This window comes from Mesoplodon bidens (assembly GCF_964165515.1).
Source record: "Mesoplodon bidens genome assembly, chromosome: Y".
NCBI classification, from domain to species: Eukaryota; Metazoa; Chordata; class Mammalia; order Artiodactyla; family Ziphiidae; genus Mesoplodon; species Mesoplodon bidens.
Window position 1 is genome coordinate 10,740,004 of NC_138180.1, and position 25,556 is coordinate 10,765,559.

Consider the following 25,556-nt stretch of genomic DNA (forward strand, 5'->3'; position numbering starts at 1 on the left):
GCCTGCGCAGCAAGAAGCACCGCCTCGGGGTCCGCCTCCCACTCCGGAAGCCGCTACACGGAAAGAAAGGTAAACAGTTCTCGCGGGGACACAGTTACAAGACAGGAAATTCTTTATTTTCAAAAAGAGAATGTATTTTTACATAAATCTACAACAGAGAATTCAAATGTAGAAAAAATAAACTATATTCAAGGACACGGCACTCTGCACGCACGCCCCTCCCCCTGGGGCAAGTCCGACACCGGAACCAACAAAACCCAAAGAACCTCAAGGCCTCGGAAATCCCGAGGCCAGGCCTCCGCCACCGACGCGGGGCCTCAGCGTCCCCCGTGCGGACGCTGCCGACACGGGGGTCCTTTCACCAGAGCAACTCGCTCCTACGACAGCCAGCGTCCGCACGGCTTCTTCCCACGTGGTGGGGGGGGGAATGGCGGGAGGCTCGTTTCCAGACGCCGGTGCGACTGTCCTCTCTGGGCCACAGTGGCCGCTGGGGGGTGGGCTAGCGCTCCCCCATCTTCAGGGACCCCCGGAGCCCAAGGACTGGCCCCGCCGCCCGGCATCAGGCAGGGGACGTGCCTCCCCAGCAAAGGTCTCGGGGCCGCAGGCGGGATTGGAACCCCAGGGTGGCCTGGCTGCACGGAGGGGTCCCTCCCTGTGGACGGCACTGCGACAACACTGCCCTGCAGTCCGGTGCGCCCCACACCCCACTCCCGCCGGCAGGAAGAGGCCCCTGACCCAGCAAGCAGAGCCACTGGGTGGGCGAGGAGGGCGGATGACACCCAGCTCCCCACGAGGGGCCGGCTCCCAAGCCCGTGGGTCCCGCGGTTGGTGGCGGGGGCGGGCACCAGCCTGTGCGCCCCAGACCCGGGCCGCCCACACCCCCGCCCTCGCCAGCGTCCGCCACGGTCCACAGGACGACATCGCAGGGTCCCCGGCAGCATCCCAACTAGGCCCCCCATCTACATGCCATTAGCCCGTGGGGCCGGCTGACTCGCCCTCTGCGGCCCCGGACCCCGCGTGGACAAGGGAAGAGTGGGCACATCACTCGGGGGACCTGTCTCGTGAGAAAAATCCTTTCAACCTCCTGCCAACTGTGAGACTTTTCCTCAAAGAGCCACATGGAGGAAAGCTTTGCCTGAGAACTCGGCTGCCACACGCACACACGACCCTCCCTGCATTACAGCCCGAGGGGCTGCCTGTAGTGTGACCACCTGTGGGACAAACGGAAGCCCTGAGTGTGGTCGCCACGCCAACAGCACAGGGGCAACAACCCCAAAACACAGAAGGCTTTTACGCGGTCATCAGTGCACACCGCTCTGCGCTTCCCAGAAAGACTCAAGACACGTGGCTACTGCTACAGGTGGGACAGTGTCTCCAGAGCATCTGCTGAGCACTGACAGGGGCAACCCCCGAGTTCGGGCGGGCCAGGCTGGCGGCCAGAAGCCGTGGTGGCAACACAGCCATGGTCACAGCACTGGCACTGGGTCATAAAATCGCATAAACAGTACAGGACAGTTACTGGAAGAACACACAACTCGTGGTAAATTGAACTTCACCTTTTTGTAATAAAAAATTAATTTCTGTTGACTCTCTTTGAACACAAAACAGACTAGGAACTCTTCCCCAACGGTGAGAGAGGAATTGGCGAGAAACTTCACCAGCAACTTCTAGAACCCTCCAGTGGGAGACACGCCCCAGCCAAGTCGTCTTCAGAGGCGGCTCAGGCCCAGGCCCCTCCGGGCCCTGGGCCTGGACCACGGGAGCCCCTCCGAGAGCTGCACTCTCGCCAACCCAGGTGGGCTTCCTGACAGTCCCTCCGCACGGCGGGCCTAGCAGTCACTCTTCCAGAGCTTGATCGTCTTGTCGTTCTCCAGGGCGGCCGAAGCGATGATGTTCTCGGTCGGGTGACAGGCCGTCGAGATGACAACATCTGGAAACGGGACGGCGACAACCAGTTCATTCCTTGGACCCGGCCCCTCCCCACAGGGCCCCGCCCGTGGTGCACTGAGAGCCCAGGGCCCGAGCAGGAAGACAGCGGGGCACCCAGCCCAGAACCCAGCCCGGAGGCTGGGGCGCCACACGGGCCAGGGGCACAGCTGGGGGGCCGCTGTCGGTCTCACGGTGTCAACACTGCACCCTCTGCACCTGGACCAGAGCCCGGGGCTGCCCCCCTCCACAGCGCTGGGCCACAGGACGCCCCGAGGGGCCAACTCTGCGAGTCCACCAGGGCGGGGACGGCAGATCCCGCGAGCTGCCTGCCTCTTGGGGTCCGTCAGGTTAATGTGTTTGTAGCTTTTAAATAAAATGAACCCCAGAATTTTCCCTCTGGCCTGAGTGGCTTCAAATGAGCCTCTGAGCGTCCTGCCCGCACAGCAGAGGAGCAGAAGTTAACAGGCCAACGATGGAGGCCGAAGGCCGGTGCCGGCCTCCAGGGTCAGGCCCTGCTCCCAGGCGGAGCTGCCTTCTTAGGGAAGAGGGTGTCACTCCGATCTGATTCTCAAATGGCTCAACACCACTCTCCACTGAGCACGGGGGAAGAGCCCCGGAGGAGCCGGAGCAGCCAGGGGGACGGCAGGCGTCCCTGCTCCCCGCCCCACTTCCACGCCTCACCTCCACACGGGACAGGCCACAGTGCCCGCGTGGGCTGTGGGGCCGGGCAGCCCGGCCGATAGGAAGAAGAGGTTAAAGGCTGTGGCCTTGGGATGTGGCCTCAGCCTGCGGGAGCCAGGACCAGACCACCCCCCCGAAAGCAGCCCCAAAACGGGCAGCATCCCCCAGTCACCCGCAGGCGAGGAGAGGAGGCGGAGCAGGCAGCCCAAGGTGCCCACACGCGCTGGGTCGGGTTTCCCAGGGCACCAGGTGCAGGAGGGCGGCGGCACACATGCCGAGCTCACCTGTGTGGCCCTGAAGCTTCTGTACGATCTCCTTGGTCTGCAGGTTCCAGATGTAGACCAGGTTGTCCTCTGAGCCCGACACAATCCACTGGTCGCAGACGAGGGGGGGAGAACGCGGGGTCAGGGCGCACACGTGGATGGACAGTGCCCTGCACCCCCCGGCACACCCGCCCCCGTGCGGGCCCAGAGCCCCCGCCCTCCCCCCATCGCCATGTTGGACATTTGCCGTCACTCACGGCTCGGCTGCTCGTCCCCGGCAGCTCCTCAGTCTGAGCCTGAGGGTTGGCGAGGGCCACCCACGAGGGACGAGAACCCACCGGGGACCGACTTCCAGGAGGCCTCAGTGTGACAACTGAGCCTGTGGGCCCCCAGCAGCCGGGACAGGACACCCCGAAACAAGTGAGAGTCACCAGCACTTTGTGTGGCGTGACTTCGTTTTGGTTAAAAAACAGGAAATTCCTATTTGTTCTGTGGGTGAGAGCACAAGGCCCGTCTCACGAAGGGGGCGGAGCAGCTCCTGAGCTGGGAGACGACTTACCTTCCCTCCAGTGACAGAGAAATTAGCAAATATGCAGTACTTCTCATTCTTGTGGCCCGTGTACGTCTTCAGGCACTGAAACGGCCAGGGGACGTCTGCTCAGTCACGACCGCCCTGCATGCATCCCAGGTGCTGCCCCCGTCCAGGCATCTTACAGCCGACTGGACGGCTCTGAAGAGCACCGTGACCCCCACCGCACAACCCGCCCAGGTCAGGCTTTAACCTGAGTCGTCAGGCAACGTGCACCAAACCATAGCGACAGAGTTGCTTTCTGGGCCCCTCTGGCCACAGCCCAGGACCCCGCACGACCCCTCCGCGAGCCCACGCCCACCGCTCACCTTGCCTTTGCTGTAGTCCCAGAGCTTCAGCGTGCTGCAAGGCAGAGGGGGAGGATCAGTGCGCTCCCCCGCGGCCGCCCCACCCCCTCCGGGTGCAGGTGCCCCGCACGGCGTCCAGGGACCGTGAGGACACCCGAGCAGAGTGTGGTACCTCCAGGCATTTGTGGGTCAAAGACACTTTTCTAAAGGAAGCTACTCAGTGTCCCTAAGCCGGTAAGGGGTCCTCGCTGCCGCCAGAAAGGGACAGGAGAAGCCCCGGCTAGGGCAGTCCTTCCTTCTCCCGTGGGGGCCGACCCTGCAAGCCCACCTGAGGGCAGCCCGCGGGGCACAGGAGGCAGAGCGCCAACCACCTCCCAGGAGGGCGCCCGGCGGCCGGGGACATCTGCCCGGAAGCTTGTCGGGGGAGAAGCAGGGTGCCCGGGCAGACCGGGGAGCACCTCGAGGCCACCGTGCCCGCCACCGCCTCAGACAGGACGGGCCACGGTGACCACGGAGCCAACAACCTGAGATCCAGCCCCCGCACAGACGGGCCCTCGCAGCGTGGCACCCAAGTCCGGAGCCCAGCCCCAGCGGGATGAATCGCCTTCCACGCTGGCATCTGGCCCTGGGGGGCGGCGGCCTGGCCACTCACGCCGCGCCGGGGACGGAAGCACTTACTTGTCCAAGGTCGCGGCCAGGATGTACTTGCCGTTCGGAGAAAACTTCACAAACGACACGGGAGGGTTGTCATCGTCTGCACGGAGCACAGAGATGGCTGCCAGCGGGGCACTGGCTCTGCCGGGAAGGGGGGCTCCCTCACCGCCACCCGGAGAGGCCACCGCCACCTGTGCCGACACCGCCCCTCGCGGGCGTCCCCCAGGGCCAGCCACCTCCCTCACCCGCTGCTCGTGCCAGTGTGAGAGCCGGTTCTCCCAGTGACCCCGTGACACTAGGACTTCAGGAGCGAAGGCCCTGCGGCCAGTCGGCCTCGGGATCGCCTTCCTCACAGGAGAGAGCTTGCAAACACCCAGCTAAACCGAGAAACTATCCCCCTGAGAACACAGGGGCTCGGGCGGGCGCTCTCCGGTTGCATGGTTATAGTGGAAGGCGCGTAATTTCTCCCTGGAAAGCACCCTGGTGACGTCACAGTGCACCCTTGCTCCCGACACTTGGGGTCAGAGCGCACGCCCTGGAGTGGCCCTGGGAAGGCGGGTCAGAGGCCCTGCCACCCTCTCGGCTGCTGGCACGAGAGCACGCACCCAGGAGGCGCTGGGGCTCCGTGACGGTCCCACGCCTCCTCGGGAGGCGTGTGTCCCAGCCTGAGCGAGGAGAGCCCTGGGCGCGTGCCCTGGTGGGGGGCCGGCGTGGCCACGTGTCCCGAGCACCAGGCGGGGAGCGGCACGCGCGTCACCACCCCGGGAGGCCCAGGCCTGCCCCCCGCGCACCGGCGGCCTCTGCTCCCTCCGGCTGGTCCCAGCCACTGAAAACGCCCACGAGAGGCCGGCGAGGGCCACCCGGCCGCGGGGCCACACGGAAGGCCGCACCCCCCCAGCTCGGACGACGGGAGGCAGTGCCCAGAGGTCTAATCAGGCTCCGACAGTGAAGCACCGCGGGGCTGGCCCGTCAACGCCCGAGGTTCTAACACCCTAGACCCGAGGTTAGAAACAGGACGGGACTCCGCTCACCACCACCCCTCCCGGCCCGGCCCCAGACCGCTCGCTGCTGCCGGCTGTCAACCTCTCTGGCCTCGGCTTCCCGCCCAGCTGTGGGGCGGCTGCAGGGACTGCCCGCGCTCGGCCGCCTGGGCACGAGGACACTTCCTGCTGGGCAGAGGTGGCCGCCCAGGCCTCGGGGGGGAAGACAGCGCGACAGACACGGGGAGATGCCGCGGTGGGGGGGAAGGACGCACGTCAGAAGGGTGGCCCCCCTCGCAGAGCAAGAAAACCACAGAGACCACTATGTCCCTCCCCAGTTCTCCTGCTGAAGCCCTAGCCCGGCACCTCGGAGACAGCGCCCTGGAGGTGGGCTAAGTTAAAATAAGGCGGGGGGCGGGGGAGCGCCCAAGCCAGTCTGACTGGCATCCCTGTCAGAGCAGGAGGTGGGGACGGGTCTGTGCTATTGAAGCCGTGCAGCCACGGTGTCCTGTCACGGTGGCCCCGGTGCACTCTCACAGCCACGCTTGTTCCCAGGACAGCCGGGGACAGGAGGCTCAGGTAAGCGCCCCGCCCCGGCGACCCTGCCTGCTCAACTCAACACTGCAAAGGCCTTCCCCCCAGTCAGTGACCGGACCCCTCCAGGGCTCCATCTCTCCCATCACCTTCCCAGGCCCAAGGCCATCCTCTGGCCACACGCCCAGCAGCACCAGCTGCCGCCCAGACCACGCTGTCCCTCCACTCCCTGCCGCCCTCCCCTCCTCCCCAAGGCACAGCCCAGCCCCATGTGCAGAGACCTCGGGGCCCCTTGCCCACTTCCCCCACCCCACCTCTGCACCCCCAGCAGACAGGGCTCACGGAGAGCAGGGGCTCGACCCCATCTGCTCAAGGAATGACCCAAGCGGAGGGTCCCCAGGCCGGGGAGGAAGACAAGAAGACAAGGGTCTGCTGAGCACGGGGGGAGTCCGAGGGTCTCGCGGGTCCTTCAGAGGACACCGCTGGGCAGCGCCACGCCAGGCCAGAAGGCAGAGCCAATCAGGAAGGAGCGGATGGGAGATGGAACCGGTCAGGAGAGAAGGAGCCCTCCCAGAGGGAGCAGGCCCAGCGGGGAGAAAGGGAGGCTTCCGGAGAACCACAGACAGAGGGCAGGAAGCATGGGAGAAGCTGTCACAGCCAACGCGCGGCAGACTGTCCCTGGGGACACGGCCCCCCTGCAGGCAGGCGGCGGCAGTACTCACCGATCAGTGTCTTCAGGCACTGGCCCGAGGCGGTGTCCCAGATCCGGCTGCAAAGCAACGGGCACAGCAGGTGACTACAGGCGGCTCTCAATGCAGACGTTTCAGGACCAATCCACAGGCAGTCCTATCTCGTTTTTCCAGTCATCGTTCACAACCACTCCCTTGAGTCCTGGGGACCAGAATGGGCGCGGCACGTGCAGAGTGCACGCGTGTGCTCTTGCCGGAGAGCGGAGAGCGTGCTCGGCGACAGGCGGGACGGCCCAGAAGGGAACGCCGGGCCCTCCCTGTACACCCGCGGCTGCGAGGCCAACAGCCCGACCTGCGTCCCTGCAGGGCTCTCCACGCGCAAACACGCCAAGCACACGGCCCCTGGGGCAGAGTGTTTTTTATAAAAACGGGATATCGGAGGCACTTTTCTGGACGTCCTCTATTCAGGAGCAAGAGAACCCACTCAAAGAGCCACCATTCCCCAACGGGATGCACCAGGCATCCCGTCGCTGCAATCTCAGTGTTTCTGTGATTTCTGCCAACACAACGCCCTGTTTTGGGAACCGTGGCGGTGTATTCACGCGGACACTTCTGGAGCACAGATGCCCAGCGATGGGGGCGGGCGTTGGGTCGAGGGCACGCGGGTTTTACAGGTGACGGGAACGCAGGGGTTATCACCCAAGCGTTCACTGTCCCACCTGCGGCCCTTCGGAGCCAATCCCGCCCTGGGGGACGCAGTAACGGTGTCTCGGGTTTTAACACCCAGAAACAGCACTCCCCCACTCACTGTTTGTTTTCTTAATTCTACTGGCAGAGAACTCAGTTTATGCTTCTCTAAGAATTTTAAATTAATTTTATCTAGTTGGAGGGGTTCTCAATCGAACCACTTACAACGTATCAGCCCAGGAGACGGGTGTTCCCCACCGCCAGGATGAGGACGTGCCTGGTCCCGTCCCTCCCTCTTTGCTTTGTGTCCCTCTAGTTACATTTCACCATTTCCTGCATACAGGCCTTGCTCTCTTGTTAATCATATTCTAAGTACCCCCAATGCTTTTGTGACTCTTATGGGGGGAACTTGTTCTCATCCACTAACTGGCAGCTCCCAGGATAGCGAAAAACTGTCAATTGCAAACAGTGACCTCACCAAATGCTTGTCCGTTTTGTAACTAGCAGGCTTGGTGGCTCAGAGCCTGGGTTCCAGAGCCCGAGGTGTGCTCCAGACCCTGGCTCTGTCGCTGACCAGCTGGGGGATGGCGGGCAGGGGCTTATCCCTGCCTCAGCTTCCCAACCGAGGATCGGGGATGGCGACCATCCAGTACCCGAGTCACAGGACGGTTATGAGGCTTAAATGAGTCCCTATTTGTAAAAGTACTAACACGTGACTTTTAAGTTTTAAAAAACATCCCGGGCTTCCCTGGTGGCGCAGTGGTTGAGAGTCCGCCTGCCGATGCAGGGGACACGGGTTCGTGCCCTGGTCCGGGAAGATCCCACATGTCGCGGAGCGGCTGGGCCCGTGAGCCACGACCGCTGAGCCTGCGCATCCGGAGCCTGTGCTCCGCAACGGGAGAGGTCTCGGCAGTGAGAGGCCCGCTACCGCAAAAAAACAAAACAAAACAAAACAAAAAACATACAAATGTACCACCTACAAAGAGATAAGTCTCTATCCAGTTTTCACACAATGACTTTATCTTCTTATCACGTTAGCTAGAAATTCCAAATAGCACCAAATGCTAAAGGAGATGGGCATGACTTCTGCCCGATTTCAGCAGAAATGGATTTAGCACGTTACCACTTACTATAAACATGATTATTAAGTTTCTGTTAAACGGTCTGTGATACTGGCGTATTTTGCTAGAGTTTTTATTAGGAATGGCTGCTGGATTTTATCAGGTGCCTACCTGACTTATACCGGTAAGAAAATTATATGGATCTTTGCCTCCAATTTCTTGGTATAGTTATTAGATTTTCAATTTCCTATTGGTTGGTACATTACTACAATCGTCTCATGACTCAAAAACCCCACTTGGTCACGAAATACTATTTTTCCACACACTGTGGACTCAGTCTGTAACATTGTCCTGGGGGTTGTGTGGCCTCAAGATTCACTAGTGAGGTGTCCTCCGTGGCTGTCATTTTTGGACTAGCAAGCAAGCTGGCGAGTTAGGTCATGCTGGACCCAGAAATGAACCAGGGGGCTCCCCATCCTGTCCTGTGGTCCAGTTCCAACAGCCTTAGAAGTTTCTGTTATTTAACTCAATTCCAGTGTAAAATCATAGGACCCATATAGTTTTCAGACCTTTAATCACTTTTTCCAATCTCTGCCATGGTGACTCCCTTCCTCAATTTAGGAAGTATGAATTAATCCCCGTCTAAACATCCTGCTCAGAGGTGGGCCAGGCATCCTCCTGCTCGTCCCTCATCCCCCCGAAACTGCTCTTTTCCACCCCCTTTTTATTTTTTTATTTTTTGGCCACGCCTCGCGCCTTGGTTATCAGCTTCCCAACCAGGGATTGAACCCGGGCCACGGCAGTGGAAGCGCGGAGTCCTCACCACTGGACCGCCAGGGAATCCCCATCCCCTCTAATTGAGTCTTGCCCTTTTCTGCTCTTTTTCCTTACTTAGGTTTATAAAGGCTGACCACTTCATTGGCCTTATTAAGAATACAGCTTATGTAAATTCTCCTGTCATTTTCCCCTTTCTCCACCTTTTAACTTTACAACTTTCCTCTCCTCTTACTTTTTTTTGGCATGCTTTTCTTTCCCCTGATTTCTTTAGAAACCTTTTAGAGGCGGTCCACAAGGAATTCTGAGAATGTGCCACACGCTTAGGAAAACTAGCACTTCTGTTTACAGGACACACTTTACTCCTCTCAGGTAGCAAATACACAGCCTGTGGCATCGTGCAGCCCTGCTGAGTCCCAAGCCCCCTGCTGTCAAAGTCAAAGCGGCACGTTGAACTCATTCACCAACGTTTCAGCTCCCTATATTTCCAGTTTCTCCAAGGCAGCTTTGGGCTGCCATGGGGCCTGGTGCCTGAGCTTTCTCAGCCTTCCCGTCAACTCTACCCGGTGGTTCGTTTCCGTCACCGTCTCCCTGGCTGATACTCTTGTCTCTGCTTCCCATCTGCCCAACCCCACTTGCCCACGCTTCTTTTCCGAGCCTTGACTCATCACTTCGTCTTAGGTGTGTTTCTTGAAAACAACAAGAGTCAGAAGGGCTTTTAACCCAAACCTGACAGCCTTTCTTGAGGGTGTTCAGGCAGCCCCGCCACGGTAGCACCCAGCAAGTACCCTGAGCTCCGTTTCTTCCACGGTATTTTTACACGTTATCACTTATGTTACTCGAGTTTCTCTATTTTATTTTCACTAAATGTAGACAAATTTCTAGCCACACTGTCTTTCTCCCGCGTAGCTGGGAAGTCCTTCTCGGGCCATCGGTCTGGCCGGTGGCTGCTGCCGCCCCATCCCCTCCCCAGGGTCCCCTCCCCGGTAACCAGGTGAGCTGTGACACGCAACCTTCCAAGCCCAGATACCTAATGCTTTATACCCACGTGTGCCCAGTTAAATTTAAAACGTTTATTTCCGCATCTTCCCTCGTGTCTCTTAAAGAATCCAGAAGGCACTTACACTAGCAGCGCCAAGGCCACGAGCGTGATCCGCTTAGACTGGATGTTCTGCAGGAGACGGTGCCCCCTCCACCCTTCCTCCTCACCCTCCGTGACGGGACCTGTTTTCATACACCTGTTCAGGACCCTGACGGCCCCGACGGGACACTCTCGGACGTTCACGGCAGCACACCTTTCTTCCACCTCCCCACCAGCGCCACGAGCTTGGGAGGCGCACCCTTCGGGGTCCACGGGGAGCCACGTCCAGGACGGCAGTGCCTCCCCGCGTCTCTGGCTGGGGCCTCGCTGCTGACAGGAGCCCGCTCTCCCGGCCATGCTCACCGCCACCCCGCCTGCCCAAGCCCCTCGAGGCAGAGGCTTCCGCTGGACGCCCAGAGGCACAACGGTGCAAGGGGAGGCCGTTAAATGCTTGCTGACTCAACGAAGTAAAGCTCTTTCACTTACCAGAGACCATCGTAGCTACTTGAAACTATCAAGGATCCATCACGATTAAAATGAACCTGAGGATGAAGGAGCGGGAGGGGGGAAAAGAAACTTACTTTCAGAGCATCAACACAGACTGCGCCTCACCTGGACGGCCTTCCGTTCACCGGCCCCCGACAAAGGGACACACACCCTGCTGCATTCTGAGTGAGCTTTAAGTTCTGATTTCCCAAGGATTCTAACGTAGACCACAAGCAATGTGGATAAAATGGTCATTTTTACCTGGTGTCTCAAGTAACCGTCAGTCTGTTTCACGACGGAAGACTGAACCACAGAAAGCAAACCAACCCTGAAACACGTCTTTAGTATTTAAATCACTTACTACAAGACGCACCACTGAAGAGTAACAGACTCGACCGACCCAGACCTGCTGGCTCCGTGGAGAGGCCCCACTGCCCAGAGCGTGTCTGTGGACCCACACGGCCGTGGGGGCAGGAGGACCAGGGCTTCCCCGACTTCCATCGAACAAAGCAGAAGAGTCAGGAGAAGGATGCCCACTTATTCAGAAACTCCGGAGCTTTCCCACCCGCATAACCCTGCCAGCTGAGCACCCCCAGAACCACAAGACGGCCAGGTTACTGCTCCGAGGGCCCGGACACCAACCCCTGGGACACTCGAGCTCTGCAGACGGGGCAGGAACAAGATCCAGGCTGCTCCAAACTCTGTGCCTGGGAAGAGGTGCGATGTCCAGATCAGGTGCCGGGCCCAGAAGCCGACCTGTGATATGTCCACACCAGTTATTTTATCTGAATGCCTAACTGCCCACCACAGAGACAGGCGAGATACACCTTCTGATAAAGAAATGGCAACGTGAGCGGTCCCTTCCTCCTAAGTGGTTTGCCATTGGGTTTGTCCTCTTTCTTTTTTCCAGCTGAATCTCAGTGTATACAGAAGGAGTCGCAACGTCCGAAGTGACATTTCATCATAAATTCCCGTCGTTTTCATTCGAGTCCTGGGCAGGAAAAGCCTTTTTACGACACCCCCGCTCCCCACTGGAATGCCCTCTTTCCTGCTACGTGTGATGCCTGTCCCATGGGGGGTCGCGCCCCAGGTCAACCTCTCGGGGACGGGGCTGGGGCCGCCCGCCTGCCACCACAGTTCAGACCAGCGTCTGGTCCTCACACCACTGACACACGGTTCACATGCTCCGTTGCTATGGGCTGTCCTGTGTAGCAGCTCCCCCGCCCTTGACTCACGACATGTCAGTACCATCTGGTTGTTGACAACATAAATGTCTCCAGACGGTGCCAGGTGTCCCCAGGGGACAAACCCACGTGTAGCAGAAGCACCTGGAGGGCTTGTCAAAGCCCAGCGCTGGGCCCCGAGAATCTACATGTCTTGCACAGTCCCAACAGAGGCTAGTCTGGGGACCACGCTTGGAGAACCACTGTCCAGACTGTCGAGGGGCCCGTGATGGAGCCACGTGTGCCATCTAAACTTCTTAGCCACTGCAGTAGGGAAGTTAACAGGTGAAACAAACCTGACAGGTTTCTACTTAACCCAATATACCTGAAATGCTACTTCAACACGTAACCGGTGCTAAAGTTATAAACGAGACACTGTACGTTCTTTCCCTTACACTGGACCTTCAGAAGCTGGAAGCTTACATACTGCCCACTCCTGCATGTCTCAGCCTGCGGTGCTACCTGTGTGGCTGGCAGCCTCCGCGTGGCTGGCGTGGCCCGTGAAGAGCCGCTGTCACTGTCCTCATCCTACGCCCCCGGCGGTGCTCACGGCGCCCCCCGCCAACCTGAGCCACGTGCTTGTCAACCTCCCAAAGCCGGTTTCCCTAAAACTCACAGCAGCGGATCTCATCACACTCATCCCTCTGAACCTGCAAACTATGATCTGATCAAAGCCCCTTCGCTGGGTGATGACGAGCTGACATGGGGCCCCAAAGCCTGCCCCACCAGGGCCACGCTCTGCTCTGTTCCAGCCACGTCCAGACAGCACCGCCGGCACACCAGCGTGCAGGTGTGAGGGGCAAGATGGCCAGGAAGTCAGTGCCACCCAGAAGGAAGCGGGGGGCGAGACAGACCCCAGTGGGGACGCCAAGTCTCGACTCAGACGGACAGCCGCTGAGCTCTCTGGAGGTGACACCTACAGGCGCACCGAGGAGGGAGAGAGTGGGCAAGTGAGGCAAATGCAGAGGCCAGCAGCTGCGGAGAGGGGGCGGGATGGATGAAGGGCACAGCAGGGACTTCAGGAAAGCACTGACACGGGGGAGTGCAGGCAGGGGTCAGCAGCTGGACTCAAGGGGGCGGAAGACCGCAGGAAGCCCACACACCCCGAGGGCTCTGATCCAGGACTGGCCTCGCAAAGGCTGACCACTCGCAGACCCGGTGCTCCCCCAACACCTGCCCGCAAACGCTGTGGCACAAGCGTGCAAGGCTGTTCAACAGACGTGCACTGCACTTCTCTCCATAAAGTGCAAGTCACAAGCCAGCATCCACGGGGGGATGACAGAGAATGTCAAGCACCTGCAGGCACAGAGCCGGAAGGTGCCCGAGACCTTTCCGCAGTGCACAAGCTGGAACAGGATGCCGCTGTCTTGTAGCACCACCGCCATCCAACGAGAGGGGGTGGGCTGGGAAACACGCACTTAAAAAACCAAAACACCCAGACGGTAGCTGCCAGCTGCGCGCAGTTGCCTCTGAGGATGGGAGCTCAGGAGACTCTGATTTGCTATGCGCTACGTTGCCTCTTGCCTTTTTTAAAATAAGCACACGTCACTTTTGTAAGAAGCAAAGACTTTAAAAATCCTACCATCGTTTGCGATCAGAGCCCCATCCCTGACCACTGCAACACAGACAGAACTCTTTCAACTCACGGCCCTCACTCCTTGTGTCTCCTGGTTACTTCACACGTGCCCATTTGCGGCATGTCTGGAAGCCAGCTCGGCTCAGACCGGGCCCCCAGCGTGGAGGACAGAGGGGCGACGGCACAGGCTCAGGAGGGCCCGGAGCCCAGACGGCAAGGGCGCCTTCCCCGCAGCCGCAGGCACCGGCCGTGACACAGGGCCAGCACTGCGCCAGGCAGCTTCGACCAGCACACGTTACGTGTCCCCCAAGGGGTCAGGACTCTGCCCACGGCCTCCGCTGGACAAAGGCCTTCCAAGGCTGAAGCCACTTAAAGTCACTCACCTCCACAATTCTAGAACCTGAGGAGGACCATCTGCTCAGTAACAGCGAACAAGCTGTTTATACGTGACCCCTTCCACTTTTCAAAAGGCAAACTTGGCTAAGGAACCACTTCGGGCTCTTTGCTGACAAAGAAATACTTTGGCCGTTTGTAAATGGAGCCGTTTATGACACGCATGTAGTTTAACCCCTGCCTGTTCATCCTGCGCACTGGCGGCAGCCTTGGACCGCGCGTGCAGCACGCTCGCGGGGTCCCACCTTCCCACCGCCTCACCCATGACTGGGCCACCCGGACCCCAGGGCCCTCTGCCCACCCACCCAAAGGTGGCTCCACGCGACACCCACGCTGCCCCCGCCTGTTCTGTAAGCCTCCGTGCAGGGACGCCTCCCCGCCCCGCCTCCCATAGGCACGGGACCCTGAGCCCAGTCTCCGCTCATGGCCCTGCTGTCGGGCGAGCGACGCGAACTGGCTGGGCGGGGGGGACTCACAGCTGAGACGGGGTCCGAGTGCGCGGGCAAGGTCTTGAGGCACTTCCCCGTCTTCACGTCCCATATCCTCACGCTTTCGTCAAACTGGAGACAGAGGGGCAGGTGGCAGTGGTTCTCCGGGGGGACGGAGGTGACAGACTCGCTGTCCCCCGAGCCCCCAGAGCAACCCAGGACGGCCCCCCGCTCACCCCCGCCCCTGGGGAGGCCCCAAACTCACAGAGCCCGAGACGATGAGGTTGGACTGGGGGTTGAAGTTACAGCAAAAGACGTAATTGCTGTGTCCCTTCAGGGTTTCCAGACACTTTCCCTGAGAGGAAGTATTGTGAGACTAAGTCATTCCCAGTAGTTATTTCTTCAAATATCGGCTAAACCCATCAGCACCTGACCCGCCACAGCTGTAAAGCCCCTCTGACAACAAGCACGGCTGCTCCCCAGACGCAGTCCCACCCCAAGCCCCTTCCCCAAACGCACACGCTTCCCAAGGAGGGGCCCGTGCGGCTTACCGAGCTCACGTCCCATATCTTCAGGGTTTTGTCATCTGAGGCAGAAACAAGGAGGTTAGAATCTGAGGACCAGGCCACATCAGATATTCCCTGGGGGAGGAAACACACGGTCACTATCTGAGCAAAATGGGATTAGCCAGCAAAAGTCAAATCCTCAACGTCCAACTGAACATAACTAAGCAAGTCACTCCCTCTAGTTCGTGCTGACCATATAGACTGAACCCGCAGGCCGGGCCCAGAAGCCTGTACTCCGTGGCTCTGCCAGGCCTCACAGTTGGGCAGAAACTCATCTGGGGAGGTCAAAACGATCTGCTTGAAAAACAAGAGGCGGGCTTCCCTGGTGGTGCAGTGGCTGAGAATCCGCCTGCCAATGCAGGCGACACGGGCTCGAACCCTGGTCCGGGAAGATCCCACATGCCGCGGAGCAGCTGAGCCTGCGCGCCACAACTACTGAAGCCCGAGTGCCTAGAGCCCGGGCTCCACAACAAGAGAAGCCACTGCAATAAGCCTGCGCACCGCAACGAAGAGCAGCTCCCGCTTGCCGCAACTAGAGAAAGCCCCTTCACGGCAGTGAAAACCCAACGCAGCCAAAAATTAATTAACTAATTTTTAAAAAAACCAAGAGGCAAGTAACTATCCCAAAAATTGGGGGCAGGGAGGTTCAATCTTAACCTGATAAGCCCGGGAGATGGGCCCCAACCCACGTCCAGCAGCAACTTCGGCCCAGGGTTGAGACCTACCAGCTTGTGACCCAAGATGGTTTTCTCAAATTTCCCGTCGTATGCTCCCCAAATCTTAATGAGTTTATCTGCAGCTGAAAGAAAGGAATGAAAAGCAACCGAGGTCTCCAGTCATCCAGGGGCCAAAATCTGGGCTGCCCGCAACACAGGCCTCCCATAGGGAGCCGCGGTCCTCGGCACCCACCCCCAGGCCTCCCCCCTGGCCTGGGCCCGTCCCTTCAGAGTCACAACCGGCACGGGCACGTCAAGGGGACAGGCAGGGAAGCCCCAGGGGCACTTACACGAACTCGCCAGCCACTCCCCGTTCGGGCTGAACTTCACAGAGGACACGGCTTTCGTGTGCCCGGCCAGGGTGAACTTCAGAGCGTAGTTCGGTTTCACAGGTGTGGGCTGTTAAAGAGAGGACACGTCAGCGAAAAGTAACCACCACTGTCCAAACCCACCGATCGCCGGCGTGGAGCTGGCGCCCAGGCCGAATGTCACGCTCACACCTACCCTGTGACGGCGCTTCCCAGAGCCCTCGTCCACCGGGGTGCACCTGCCTAAACCCGGGCTCCGAGTGCCCCTCACAAGCCCTGCCTCTCCTGAAGCCCCGTCACCCAGGCCGCCCTCCAGGCAGTCCCGGCAGTGCAGCTGGAACCTCCGGCAGCCCCAGCCCTGTTTCGGCAGCCCATCCACCTGAGGTCAGGCTCCCCAACGCACACCTGAAGGCCTGTGCCCTTGGTGAGAGGCCCACCTGCGGTCTACAGGAGGGGTCTGCACACCGCCCTCCGCAGGAAACTGTGCAGGCCAGGGGCAAGGTGCTGAACAAGAGGCGTTTCCCGGGTCCCACACAGACTCTTACGATCAAGACCAAGGATGTGTACTGCTGGTGAAGCCCCCTCCCCAGGTGACAGGTTGGGAATCCCCGACACGGCCCACAGTCAGCACTGGACTGGCTGGGAATGTAGTTTGGAGTAAAAACTGGCAATATTTAAGTGTGTGTGTGGAGGGAACAGAGTTCCGGGCTTGAAATATTTCCGAGGGTCTCCCAGCCTTCGTGCCCAGGAGCCCTCAGGGACGTGCCTTGCTCTGCGTGGCCGATGACGACGGGGTGGGCTGTGCTCGGGCGGCCTCAGCCTCGGGCTTCTTCTCCTCGGTTGCCATGGCTCTGCAGCCCACCAAGGCAGGGCGACGCAGGTAGAGCGTTCACAGCTCCGAGTGGAGGACGCACAGTGGCAAGGGCTGTCTGCTAATCCAAACCTACAGTGGGGGACCGAGGCCAATAAACCACACTTCAAAAATTAATTTCCAGGAAAAAGAGTTTTAAAAATCTGACCACCTCACTGAGCTCTGCAGCAGGTGCCGTTCCAAATTAAGCATCCTCTGCACGTAACTCCTCGCTAGTCCTTTGCAGGTACTGTGCTGCTCTCGTCCCTTCTGTGATCAGAGTCCAAGACCCACCTTCCGGGGTGCTTCCTATTTTGTTACCCGCATGTCTGAAATGCAGCACAGTCCAGGCAGACAAAACGTAATTCTCTTCAAGGAGCCCTTGATACATTTAAAAAAAAAAAAAACAAATCAAAGACTTCTTGTCAGGAAACAAACACGCCAAATTACAGGAGACCGAGCTACAGGGTGCAGAAGTTTGGGAACTCATCCAAATCCTTAAATGCATCCCAAGTGATGCAAAAGCGCTAACATCCACGTTTGAACACGCAAGAGCAGGCCCCAGTGGTCCACACCTCCCGGGACTCCAAGGTCGCCGCGTGTAGGCTGCAGACACAAGGCTGCTTCCAAAACGCTAACAGCCGGGAGGCTCTCCGTCCCTGGTGAAGCAACGACAAGACGCAGCCGGAAAGCACAGACGGGAGCCGAGTCGCCAGGTGACTCTGAAACAAGGGACGGCGCCTTTCCAGAGAAGCCAAGGCAGCCGGCAAGCATCACCGGCCAGCCACCCCCCAGAAGCTGGGCACCACCGTTAACCCAATGCGGTCACACCTGGTAAATTCTAGCTCGGCGCTTAAAACTGGAAGCTTGCACGGGCTCCTTGTCGCACCAAGGCCGAACAGAAGCCATCAAAAAGAGCACATCCTAAACTCTTCATCCAAGAGCAGGGGAGCGAAATCACAATGCAACACAGCTGTGCAGACAACCCCATGAGGCCACAGCTGGTTACCTGCAGCGAGGATCCCGGCCCAGGAGTGGACCCGGCAGCACTCAAAGCCCAAGCAGTAGGGGCGGGGAGGGGAGGGGCAGGTCAAGAAAGCTGCCGGTGGGGCAAAGTCCTAGCAAAAAGCTGGTGCTCAGGAAACGCTGCCTACCTGGTGATTATCTTTAGCGCAGGCAGGCCGTGCCAATTAACCCAAGTGCTGCCCTCCCCTGGGGGGGCTGGACAAGTGGGGGGAAAGGAGCCAAGGACGAGAGCTGGATGGTCTGTTTCACAGAACCTAGCATCTGAGAAAGGCAGACCACAACTAGGGCTGAGAGGAGGGAAGCCCGGGGCCCGTCCAACCTAAACACCAGTGGGAACTGAAGAGGATCCATCTGGCGTGGAAAGGGCAGCCCAGAGGCCTGAGCAGCTCCTTCTAGAGTAAAAATCAAGACCCACCAGGAGGTGTGGTGTGACTCCCGCAAACGGTGGTCTTACAGGAAAGGTGCCCAACCCCTCCCAGCTCAACCCCTACCCAACACTTCGGCCAGCAAAACATTAACACAAAAAACATCAACACAAAAATTCAGCAAACTTTTAGAAATACAACTTCTCGACTCAACGTTCGGAGCCGCCTCCAGATCACTTGCTACCTACTCCCTCTCGGCACCTAGGTGAGCCACACCACCCAAGGCTAAGCTTCCGAACTTCTTCGGAGAGCTTCGGAGAGAAGCTCTCCCGGGCTGCCGGTAAAATGCAAATTACTAGGCTCCACCCCAGAGACTGGGCCCCTGGGTGTGGGAAGACGGGCGGTAACGAGGCCCACTGAGAGCGAGGGAACCCGGCTCTCCGTACCCCACCTGGGTTCTCAGACACGCGGGCGTTCTGGCTTACCTCTCCGCCTCCTACGGGGCCCGGCCAACCTCAGAGGCAGTGTCGACAGCGGACCTGGGCGGGTAGAAACAGGGTGAGGAGGCTACCGGGGAGCATCTTCCACATCCCCCAAAATGGCTCTCGCAGGCCAGACTGGAAGGGCTCTGAGACTCCAGGGCAAGAGCGTGGTGGTCTCTCCCTTCATGCCGGCAGCCCCGCACCCCTTGGGCCCCGGGCTCGCGCGGGGGGAGATGCGGCCTGGCTGCCCCCGGCTGGGGGTGAGCAGCAGGTTAGGGTGAGGGCGCCTCTGCAGCAGAGACGAGCAGACAGCGCGCCACATCCAAGCTCGGCGGCTCAGGGGTCTTTCTCTGGAGGCAAAGGGGGGACGCACGGCGGCTGCAGGAGGAAGTCACAGTCCCGGGGCCGGGGGCTTGTCACCTGACCGCTGGGGGCGGGAGAACCCGGGGGTCCCCGGGACTCGGCGGTCCGTGCGGGTCCGTTTGGGGCTGGTTCGGGTCAGGGGAGGGGGCCGCCGGGGCCCGGTCGCTCGGTGGGGAGGAGGGGCTTAGAGCGGGCGCCCGGAGGCGAGGCAGCGGGCGCGGGGCTTCTGCGCCGGGAGGCCCGGCGGGGCTGAACCGGCGCCGGGCCGGGCCCGCCGGAACACGTGCGGCGGCGGGCGGCGCGGGGGGAGCCAGCGTCGGCCCCGGTCCCGCGCCCCCGGGGCGTGCCTGCCGGCCGGGCGGTCCCCACTTACCTGCCGGGCGGCTGGGGGATGGGGGCGGGCGCTCAAGGCTTCGCGTCGTCCGCCGCCTGGGCGGGAGCCGGGCCGAGCTCAGCTAGGCAGTGCGGGGGGGGGGGGAACAACAGTGCGCATGCGCGCGTGCGGGGCGTGGCAAACGCACAAAGCCGGCCTCTCGGAAGGCAGCTACGGGGAGCGGAGAGGAGCAGAACGCTTCGGCCTGGCTCAACGCCTTAAAGGGACAGTGTGCTGCCCGTGCCTCCGGCTTACGGGCGTTAACCCCAAAGGTGGCCGGTTCCAGCCCTTCTCCTGCACTTTCTGAAAACGGAAGTAGGAAGACGATACATACAGGAAATGCTCATGTGCCCCTCGATTGTTCACATCCTGAGCTCGCCCTGCAGCAGCGCCCAGGGAGGAGAGAGCACCCCGCCCCCGAGATTCGCGGGGACGGCGGGGCCCTAACGTTTCTCCTGGGCTGGGGCACCTGTGCGGTCGCGTTCCTCCGTCGTCGCGCACGCTGGGGAGCGGCGGCTACCGCGTCCAGAGCGTCCGACCGGCCCCGGCGGTGTCTCCGCGTGGCGTCTCCATTAATCTCGGGACACCCCCATACAGAGGCCCTTACCTTCCAAGTTTGAAGCGAAGAACCTGAGCTCCAGAAGGTTCAGAACCCGGGCTCTGGGAGCTGCGTCACCACCTCCAGTTACAAGTGGGCAAGGGGAGGCCCGGAGAGGAGGGCTCAGGGGCACGAGAACCCGCAGCCGGCGTTCTGGCCCCAAAGCCTGCGCATTCTCACCCCACTGCCCTACTTCTGCTACCCACAAAGGTCTTAGAGTCGTGGATGTTCTCCGCAGCCCCATTCAGGCCCGTGGGTAGAATAACATGCAGTCTCTTATTTCCCAACTAAAAATGGGAACACCAGATATGACACGGGAACCCGTGCAAACAAAAGGACAGAGCATTTTAAATGGAAATGCCCAGGGAAAATGAGTTGTGTGGTTGTCATAGATACAGGAGCCACGATTGACAAGCCGGCTGGATGCCCCTCCCAAGAAGGATGCGGGGGAAGCCAAGTCCCAGTCTGGCCCCGCCTGGCCGGATATGGATCTCTGTGCCCGGCAGCCCTAGTCATCTGGGGCCAGGTGCCCTGGAGCATGAGGCCTTGACTACCAAAGGTGACAAAATCAGCTCCGGATGAAGAAGGGCATCTGCATCCACCTGGCTGCCTGGGCCAGAAACAGAGCCCATTACGTAGACCCCTCCCTCACCTCTCAGACAGCTCTTATAGCCATCCTCTTCCCTCCCTCCATCCCTAGCCCAGTCCCACCTCCCAGCTGGCCTCTTCCAAACCTCCCCGAAGCACTGTCAGAAGAACTTATAAAACCCCAGGTCTAATCTGTCACTCCCCAGTTTACGACTCAGAGCCGGCTTCCCATTGCCCTGGGCTCCAAACTCAGTCTCTGCTGGCGGGGTTTACCAGACTGGCCTCCCCCTGTAGCCTAATGCCACCCCCAAACTGTGCACCCCGGATCCTAGCCCCAAATCGGAAGTACTTCCTGACCCTGGAACTCAACTCAAACCAGGCTCCCAGGTAAATTGGTCTTGGCTTCCTCCCCCCCACCCCCCAGGAGATAGAGCCTTCCAGTTAAAATGAGAAAATCTTCTAAATCTGTTGAGTGTTTTTGCGGTCATAGCTAAAATCCTGAAACCAAATAACACAGCAAGTAAAGCAATTTAACAAAAGCAGGTGATTTGTTTATTGTCTTAAGTTTTAAATCCTTTTATAACCCTCCCCAAATGCGGTCAGGCTCAGAAAAATCACAAGTGGAAATGGAAGGGAGAGTACAAACTAGAGAAGGAGAAAACATCTTGGAGGTTTGTTTTTTAGAACATTTATAACTGCTTTGGCCAGCGGGAGCTAATTGGCAAATGAACCTGTTTCCGTGAACGATTTCTATAAATACAACATATCTCCAGGCTGTCCCATCAACCAGACAACCCGAGCATGTCTGGGCACCCTCTGGACTCACCCAGGTCCCTCCACCAGGCTCTCCTGCTGTCAGGGCACCCTTCCCACCGACAGCCAACGTCCATCCACTTGGGCTTCCTCCCCCGAGCCCCAAACCTGGCGAGTCTTCCTGGCTACATTTTCACGGCTCCCAGCTCGTCCTCAGCAGAAACACTTTCTTCTTTCATCGTAATTCCTTGTTCAGTGTCTCCTGGCTGAGCCGCGTCGGGGTCCTCGTCACAGCACTCTGGGCAGGTGGCCCAGGATGAGAGGAGAAGCACCTGCGTGCTTTATTCTTTAGTAAAAGTTTGTTACATATGTTACCTGCCTGCACCTTCACCTTCACAGCAAGCCTGTGAAGTAAGTGCCTTTATTCCTTTTCACAGTGAGGAAACTGAGGTTGAGAATAAGAGAGGCTGAGAAGCTTCCCAAGGACCCATAGGCAGTAGGCGCAACCATGGAATTCAGGGCTGGCAAGGCAGAGGCTGCACTCGCAACCACCATACTACACAATACACACTCAGTGGTGCTTTTCGGATGGACGGGTGGATGGATGGATGGTGGGTGGATGGATACATGGACAGATGGATGGATAGATGCCTGCATGGTGGATGGTAGGGTGGATGGTGGGTGGATGGATGGATGGATGAACAGCAAAGGAGCAACCTGTGTCAACGGGAGCAGTCAGCAGGGGTCTACGGAAGTGGCAGAGCTGAAATGGAGAACATCACCTTCTTATAGGACTTGAAGCTTTTGAAAAACCATATTTTGTCACCTAGTGATAAATATTTCATCAGGGACAGCACTCGATCGGGGCTTGCCAGGAGGTGACAGGAACAGATGATGCGGCAGACGTGGCAGGAAGGCTGTGATGCTCCCCACAGCGGGCAGGACGCTGGGTGGGCAACGCTGGCCCTTTAATGGCCAGGCCCAGAGCTCTGGATTCCATGGCAGTTGATGGGGGAGGGTCGTGGAAGACGCTCAGGACCCAGGACCTCCAGGCACTGCTCACCAAGATTTCCTGACTGGAGGGGCTACCTCTGCTGGGCCACATATCCAGGGAGCTGCTGACGCTACCTGGAGACCCCAAGGCTCCTGCCAGCCAAGGTCAGTGGGGTTTTGTGTTAAAACTCCTCTTCCCCTGGTAACTACGCCAGGGCGGCTGGTTTGGGAGACTCTGTTCCCCTTTTCCCTCCCTGATCTCTGCTCGCCCTTTCCCCACACCTCCCCACAGTCCATCAGGATAGGCAGTTGCCCCTCGACCCCTGGGGCCCAACGGCCCGCAGCTCTCAACCCTGGTGCCCAGAAAGCCACTTCTAGTCCTAACTGTGCCACCCTCCTTCTCTTCCTCCCCTGGCCTCACTTTCCTGGGTACAGGAAGAGCAGCTTAGACAGCAAGCATACCAGCTTTTGACATTGACAAGGTCTCTCCTGATGTCAGCCTCCCTCCTTCCGTGGCCTTTGCCCAGTGTAGCCCCCAGCCCCACGTATCCTTCCTTGTCTCCCTTCCCCCTCCCACTGGCGAGGAAGCACCCCTGCATGGCTTCCCCTCCTGGGGCCACCCTCCCTGAGGTCAACCCTGTAGGTTGCTCTCCCCAGGGAGACTGACCATCCCGTTTGCCTGGCACTGTCCTGTTTCAGAACTGAAAGCTCTCATCCCCGGCAGCCCCTCCGTCTCAGGGAAGCGGGGACAGTCACCTGAAGCCACCTCCACTTCCATCACTCCTGTGGGCTCATAGGAGCAGGGGTGGCCCGTCTGGGCTGAGATGCCTGCTGGGAGGGGACACAGTAGGGGCTAGACCCTCCAGATGAATGAATCCTGGAATGTTAGATTTCACTTCCAGTTGGATTTAATCCTACCCTCACTTGTTGGAAAATCCCCACCACGAAACCCCTCTGCCTCGAGCCTCCGCCTGGGTCCAGGCCTGGGTGCCTCTGGGTGGGCCCTCTCCAGGTGGAGCTGGGTGCTGCGGGCACCGGTCTGGCCCGGAGCCAGGCTGGGCGGAGCGCCCGGCAGGAATCCGCGGAACGCGGCTCCCACTTCCAAAGCCAGGCCCCACCTGTTCCGGTCTGCAAATGGTCTGCAAATGCCCCTCCCCGCCTCGGCCTGGGTGAACTACCCCTGGTTAGTGAGGGTCCCAGCAGCGAGAAAAGAAACATCTCCTGTGACAGGCAAGATGGAAATCAGAGGCCCAAAAAGCCAGGGGATATTTTTCCAAGGCTTTAGAGTTTTTTTTCCCCCGGGTTGGCGGGGGTGGGGGGAGGGGGAGCCGGTGTGGATTGTGCAGCAGCGGCTTATGGGGCCCTTTTTAAGGGATGTGAATTTGGCTGCTGGTCTCCCACAGGTGTTTCCCGGTCCTGTCAAACTATTTCCATTTGTCCCTGTTATAAAACCCACTGCAGATGCCCTTCCTGAGCCCCTAATGTGTGCCTTTCTGAGTCCTCCTGGCCTGAGGATTGTAAACACGGTCCCCTTAAACCCCAAACGTGGTGGTAAAGTTATTCTGAGGTTCACAGATAGGGAAAATGGAGGCGCAGAGGGTCCCAAGGGCAAAGCGAACGGCAGAGCTGGGGCTTGACCCCGCCCTCGGCCTTGAGTCTCCTGCGCGCGCCACCAGCCGCCCGCCCGCCGTTTTCCGTGCGCAGATACGGTTTCCACGTAACTGTAATCACAGCCGTCCTGCAGTCACCCTTCCTGCTCAGCGCCTGTCGCGGGCTTTTCCCACGTCACCCCGCGCAGCGCTCTCCATCCCCTTCCCACGGCCGCGGTGAGCCCCGGGCTGCACGCTTGGGCCGGTGCCAGGGTTTCACGTCTGCAAATTGTTTCTGTGGGATAAGATCCAGGAGCCTGACTGGATCACAAGTTGGGAACATTCTCGACGGGACGCGTAACCCAGGGAAAGGGTGACCTTCGTGTGGGCGAGCGAGCATGCCAACCCGGGCGCGCCCCTCGCCCGGGTGCTGGAGAGCACCCCAGGGCCGCGGAAGGGCGCGCGGGAGCCGCGCAGACCCAACGTCCGCCTTTCTGGGTTTCCCACGGCTCCCTGAGAATTCCCTGACGAGGAGCAACCAGCCTAAAATAGAAAAGCTGACACAGGGGAAACGCCAGGGGCCGAAGTCTGTGCCCAGGCACTCCGGCTGCAGCTGCCGGCACGCTCCCTCCAGCCCTGGCTCCCCCCCGAGGAGCCTCGGTGCCCCCTGCATCTGCGTCCCCACTTGCCTCCATCCTCGGGGCCTTTAAATCCCCCTGCGAACAGCTCAGGGCCTCGCATTTGCAGGCACCGTGGACAAGGCTTCTCCAAGGCTGGCCAGCAGCCAGGGCTTCCTCGCAGCTGTCTTCCTGTGTGAGCCTGACCTTGGGGGATGGAACTGGCGGCAGGGAGGGGCACCCCACTCCACCCACACCCGTTGCCAGAGCTTCCAGCTCCCAGCAAATGGGGCAGGCGTTCCCCACTGTGGGCCCGCTTTGGGAAGTTGGAGCAAATTCGAAATTGGGGCCGACTGGCGCAGTCTGGGGCAGAGGAAGTGGGGCGTGGATGTTCTGGCTAGTTCTAATCCCAGACATCAGTTCATGGTAAAGCTGTCCGGGGACTAAAGAGGAGGGGCTGCAAGGGTAGGAATGCCATTTAAATAATAGAAACAGTGGTTCCTAAAACCCAAATGAAAGATGGACCTCAGTGTCATTTAGAACACACAGACCCTGCCGCGGTTCCCTTCGGGGAATCTTTCCCTCGGAAACAGCTGCAGAAGGCTGCAGGCTGCCCAAGGAAGTTCACGGCAACAATTTTTTTTTTGAGGGGGGGCGCTCCACAAGGCCTGTGGTATCTTAGTTCCCCGACCAGGGAGCAAACCCAGGCCCCGGCAATGCAAGCACGGAGCCCTTAACCACTGGACCTCCAGGGAAGTCCCACAGCAACATTACTTGTAAGGACGAAATCATTAGAGACAACGTAAATGTCCATCCCTAGGGGAAGCGGTGAATCCGTCATGGTACACTGGATACTGGAACATTCTGCAGCCTCCAGAAGAATGAGGTAGCTGGGGGCATCGTGAGTGGAGGGACGGCCGCCATGGCACGTGGAGAAAGAGAGTGTGCAGCGGACAATACTATTGTTGTAAAATGAAGCTGTGTGTAGGGAGAAAGTGAGAATCTGCGGGCACAGTCTCTGGAGGATTCATCCCTGTCACAGGCGCCCAGGGGA

The 25,556-nt window shown here is 59.5% G+C and overlaps 1 protein-coding gene across 2 annotated transcripts; it reads right to left on the minus strand.

Moving 5' to 3' along the window:
• Window positions 1–1,406: 1,406 nt before the first annotated feature.
• LOC308609754 (WD repeat-containing protein 5-like) lies at window positions 1,407–19,380 on the minus strand. 2 transcript variants are annotated; one of them, XM_081223466.1, is made up of 15 exons: window positions 19,365–19,380; window positions 18,632–18,685; window positions 16,672–16,848; window positions 15,888–15,996; window positions 15,607–15,680; window positions 14,867–14,956; window positions 14,581–14,670; window positions 14,364–14,447; window positions 10,696–10,751; window positions 6,640–6,686; window positions 4,428–4,503; window positions 3,771–3,804; window positions 3,433–3,507; window positions 2,895–2,982; window positions 1,407–1,930 (listed from the first exon to the last, which is right to left on the minus strand). In XM_081223466.1, the coding sequence occupies exons 3-15, from the start codon at window positions 16,750–16,752 to the stop codon at window positions 1,830–1,832; spliced, it is 1,005 nt and encodes a 334-aa protein (XP_081079592.1). In that variant the 5' UTR covers window positions 16,753–16,848; window positions 18,632–18,685; window positions 19,365–19,380; the 3' UTR covers window positions 1,407–1,829. The 2 variants fall into 2 exon arrangements, with proteins under 2 accessions (XP_081079592.1, XP_081079591.1); XM_081223465.1 differs by lacking the exon at window positions 19,365–19,380 and having other exon boundaries at window positions 18,632–18,730.
• Window positions 19,381–25,556: the final 6,176 nt, after the last annotated feature.

Bases quoted from the DNA above. Each gene is read 5' to 3' on its own strand.
- LOC308609754 (XM_081223466.1), bottom strand. From the start codon at position 16,752: ATGGCAACCGAGGAGAAGAAGCCCGAGGCTGAGGCCGCCCGAGCACAG. The intron at 6,687-10,695 runs GTAAGTGAAAGA...GTTGCTTTGCAG, and splicing joins AGTAGCTACGATGGTCTCTG to CCGGATCTGGGACACCGCCT. The intron at 1,931-2,894 runs GTGAGCTCGGCA...TCCCGTTTCCAG, and splicing joins GAAGCTTCAGGGCCACACAG to ATGTTGTCATCTCGACGGCC.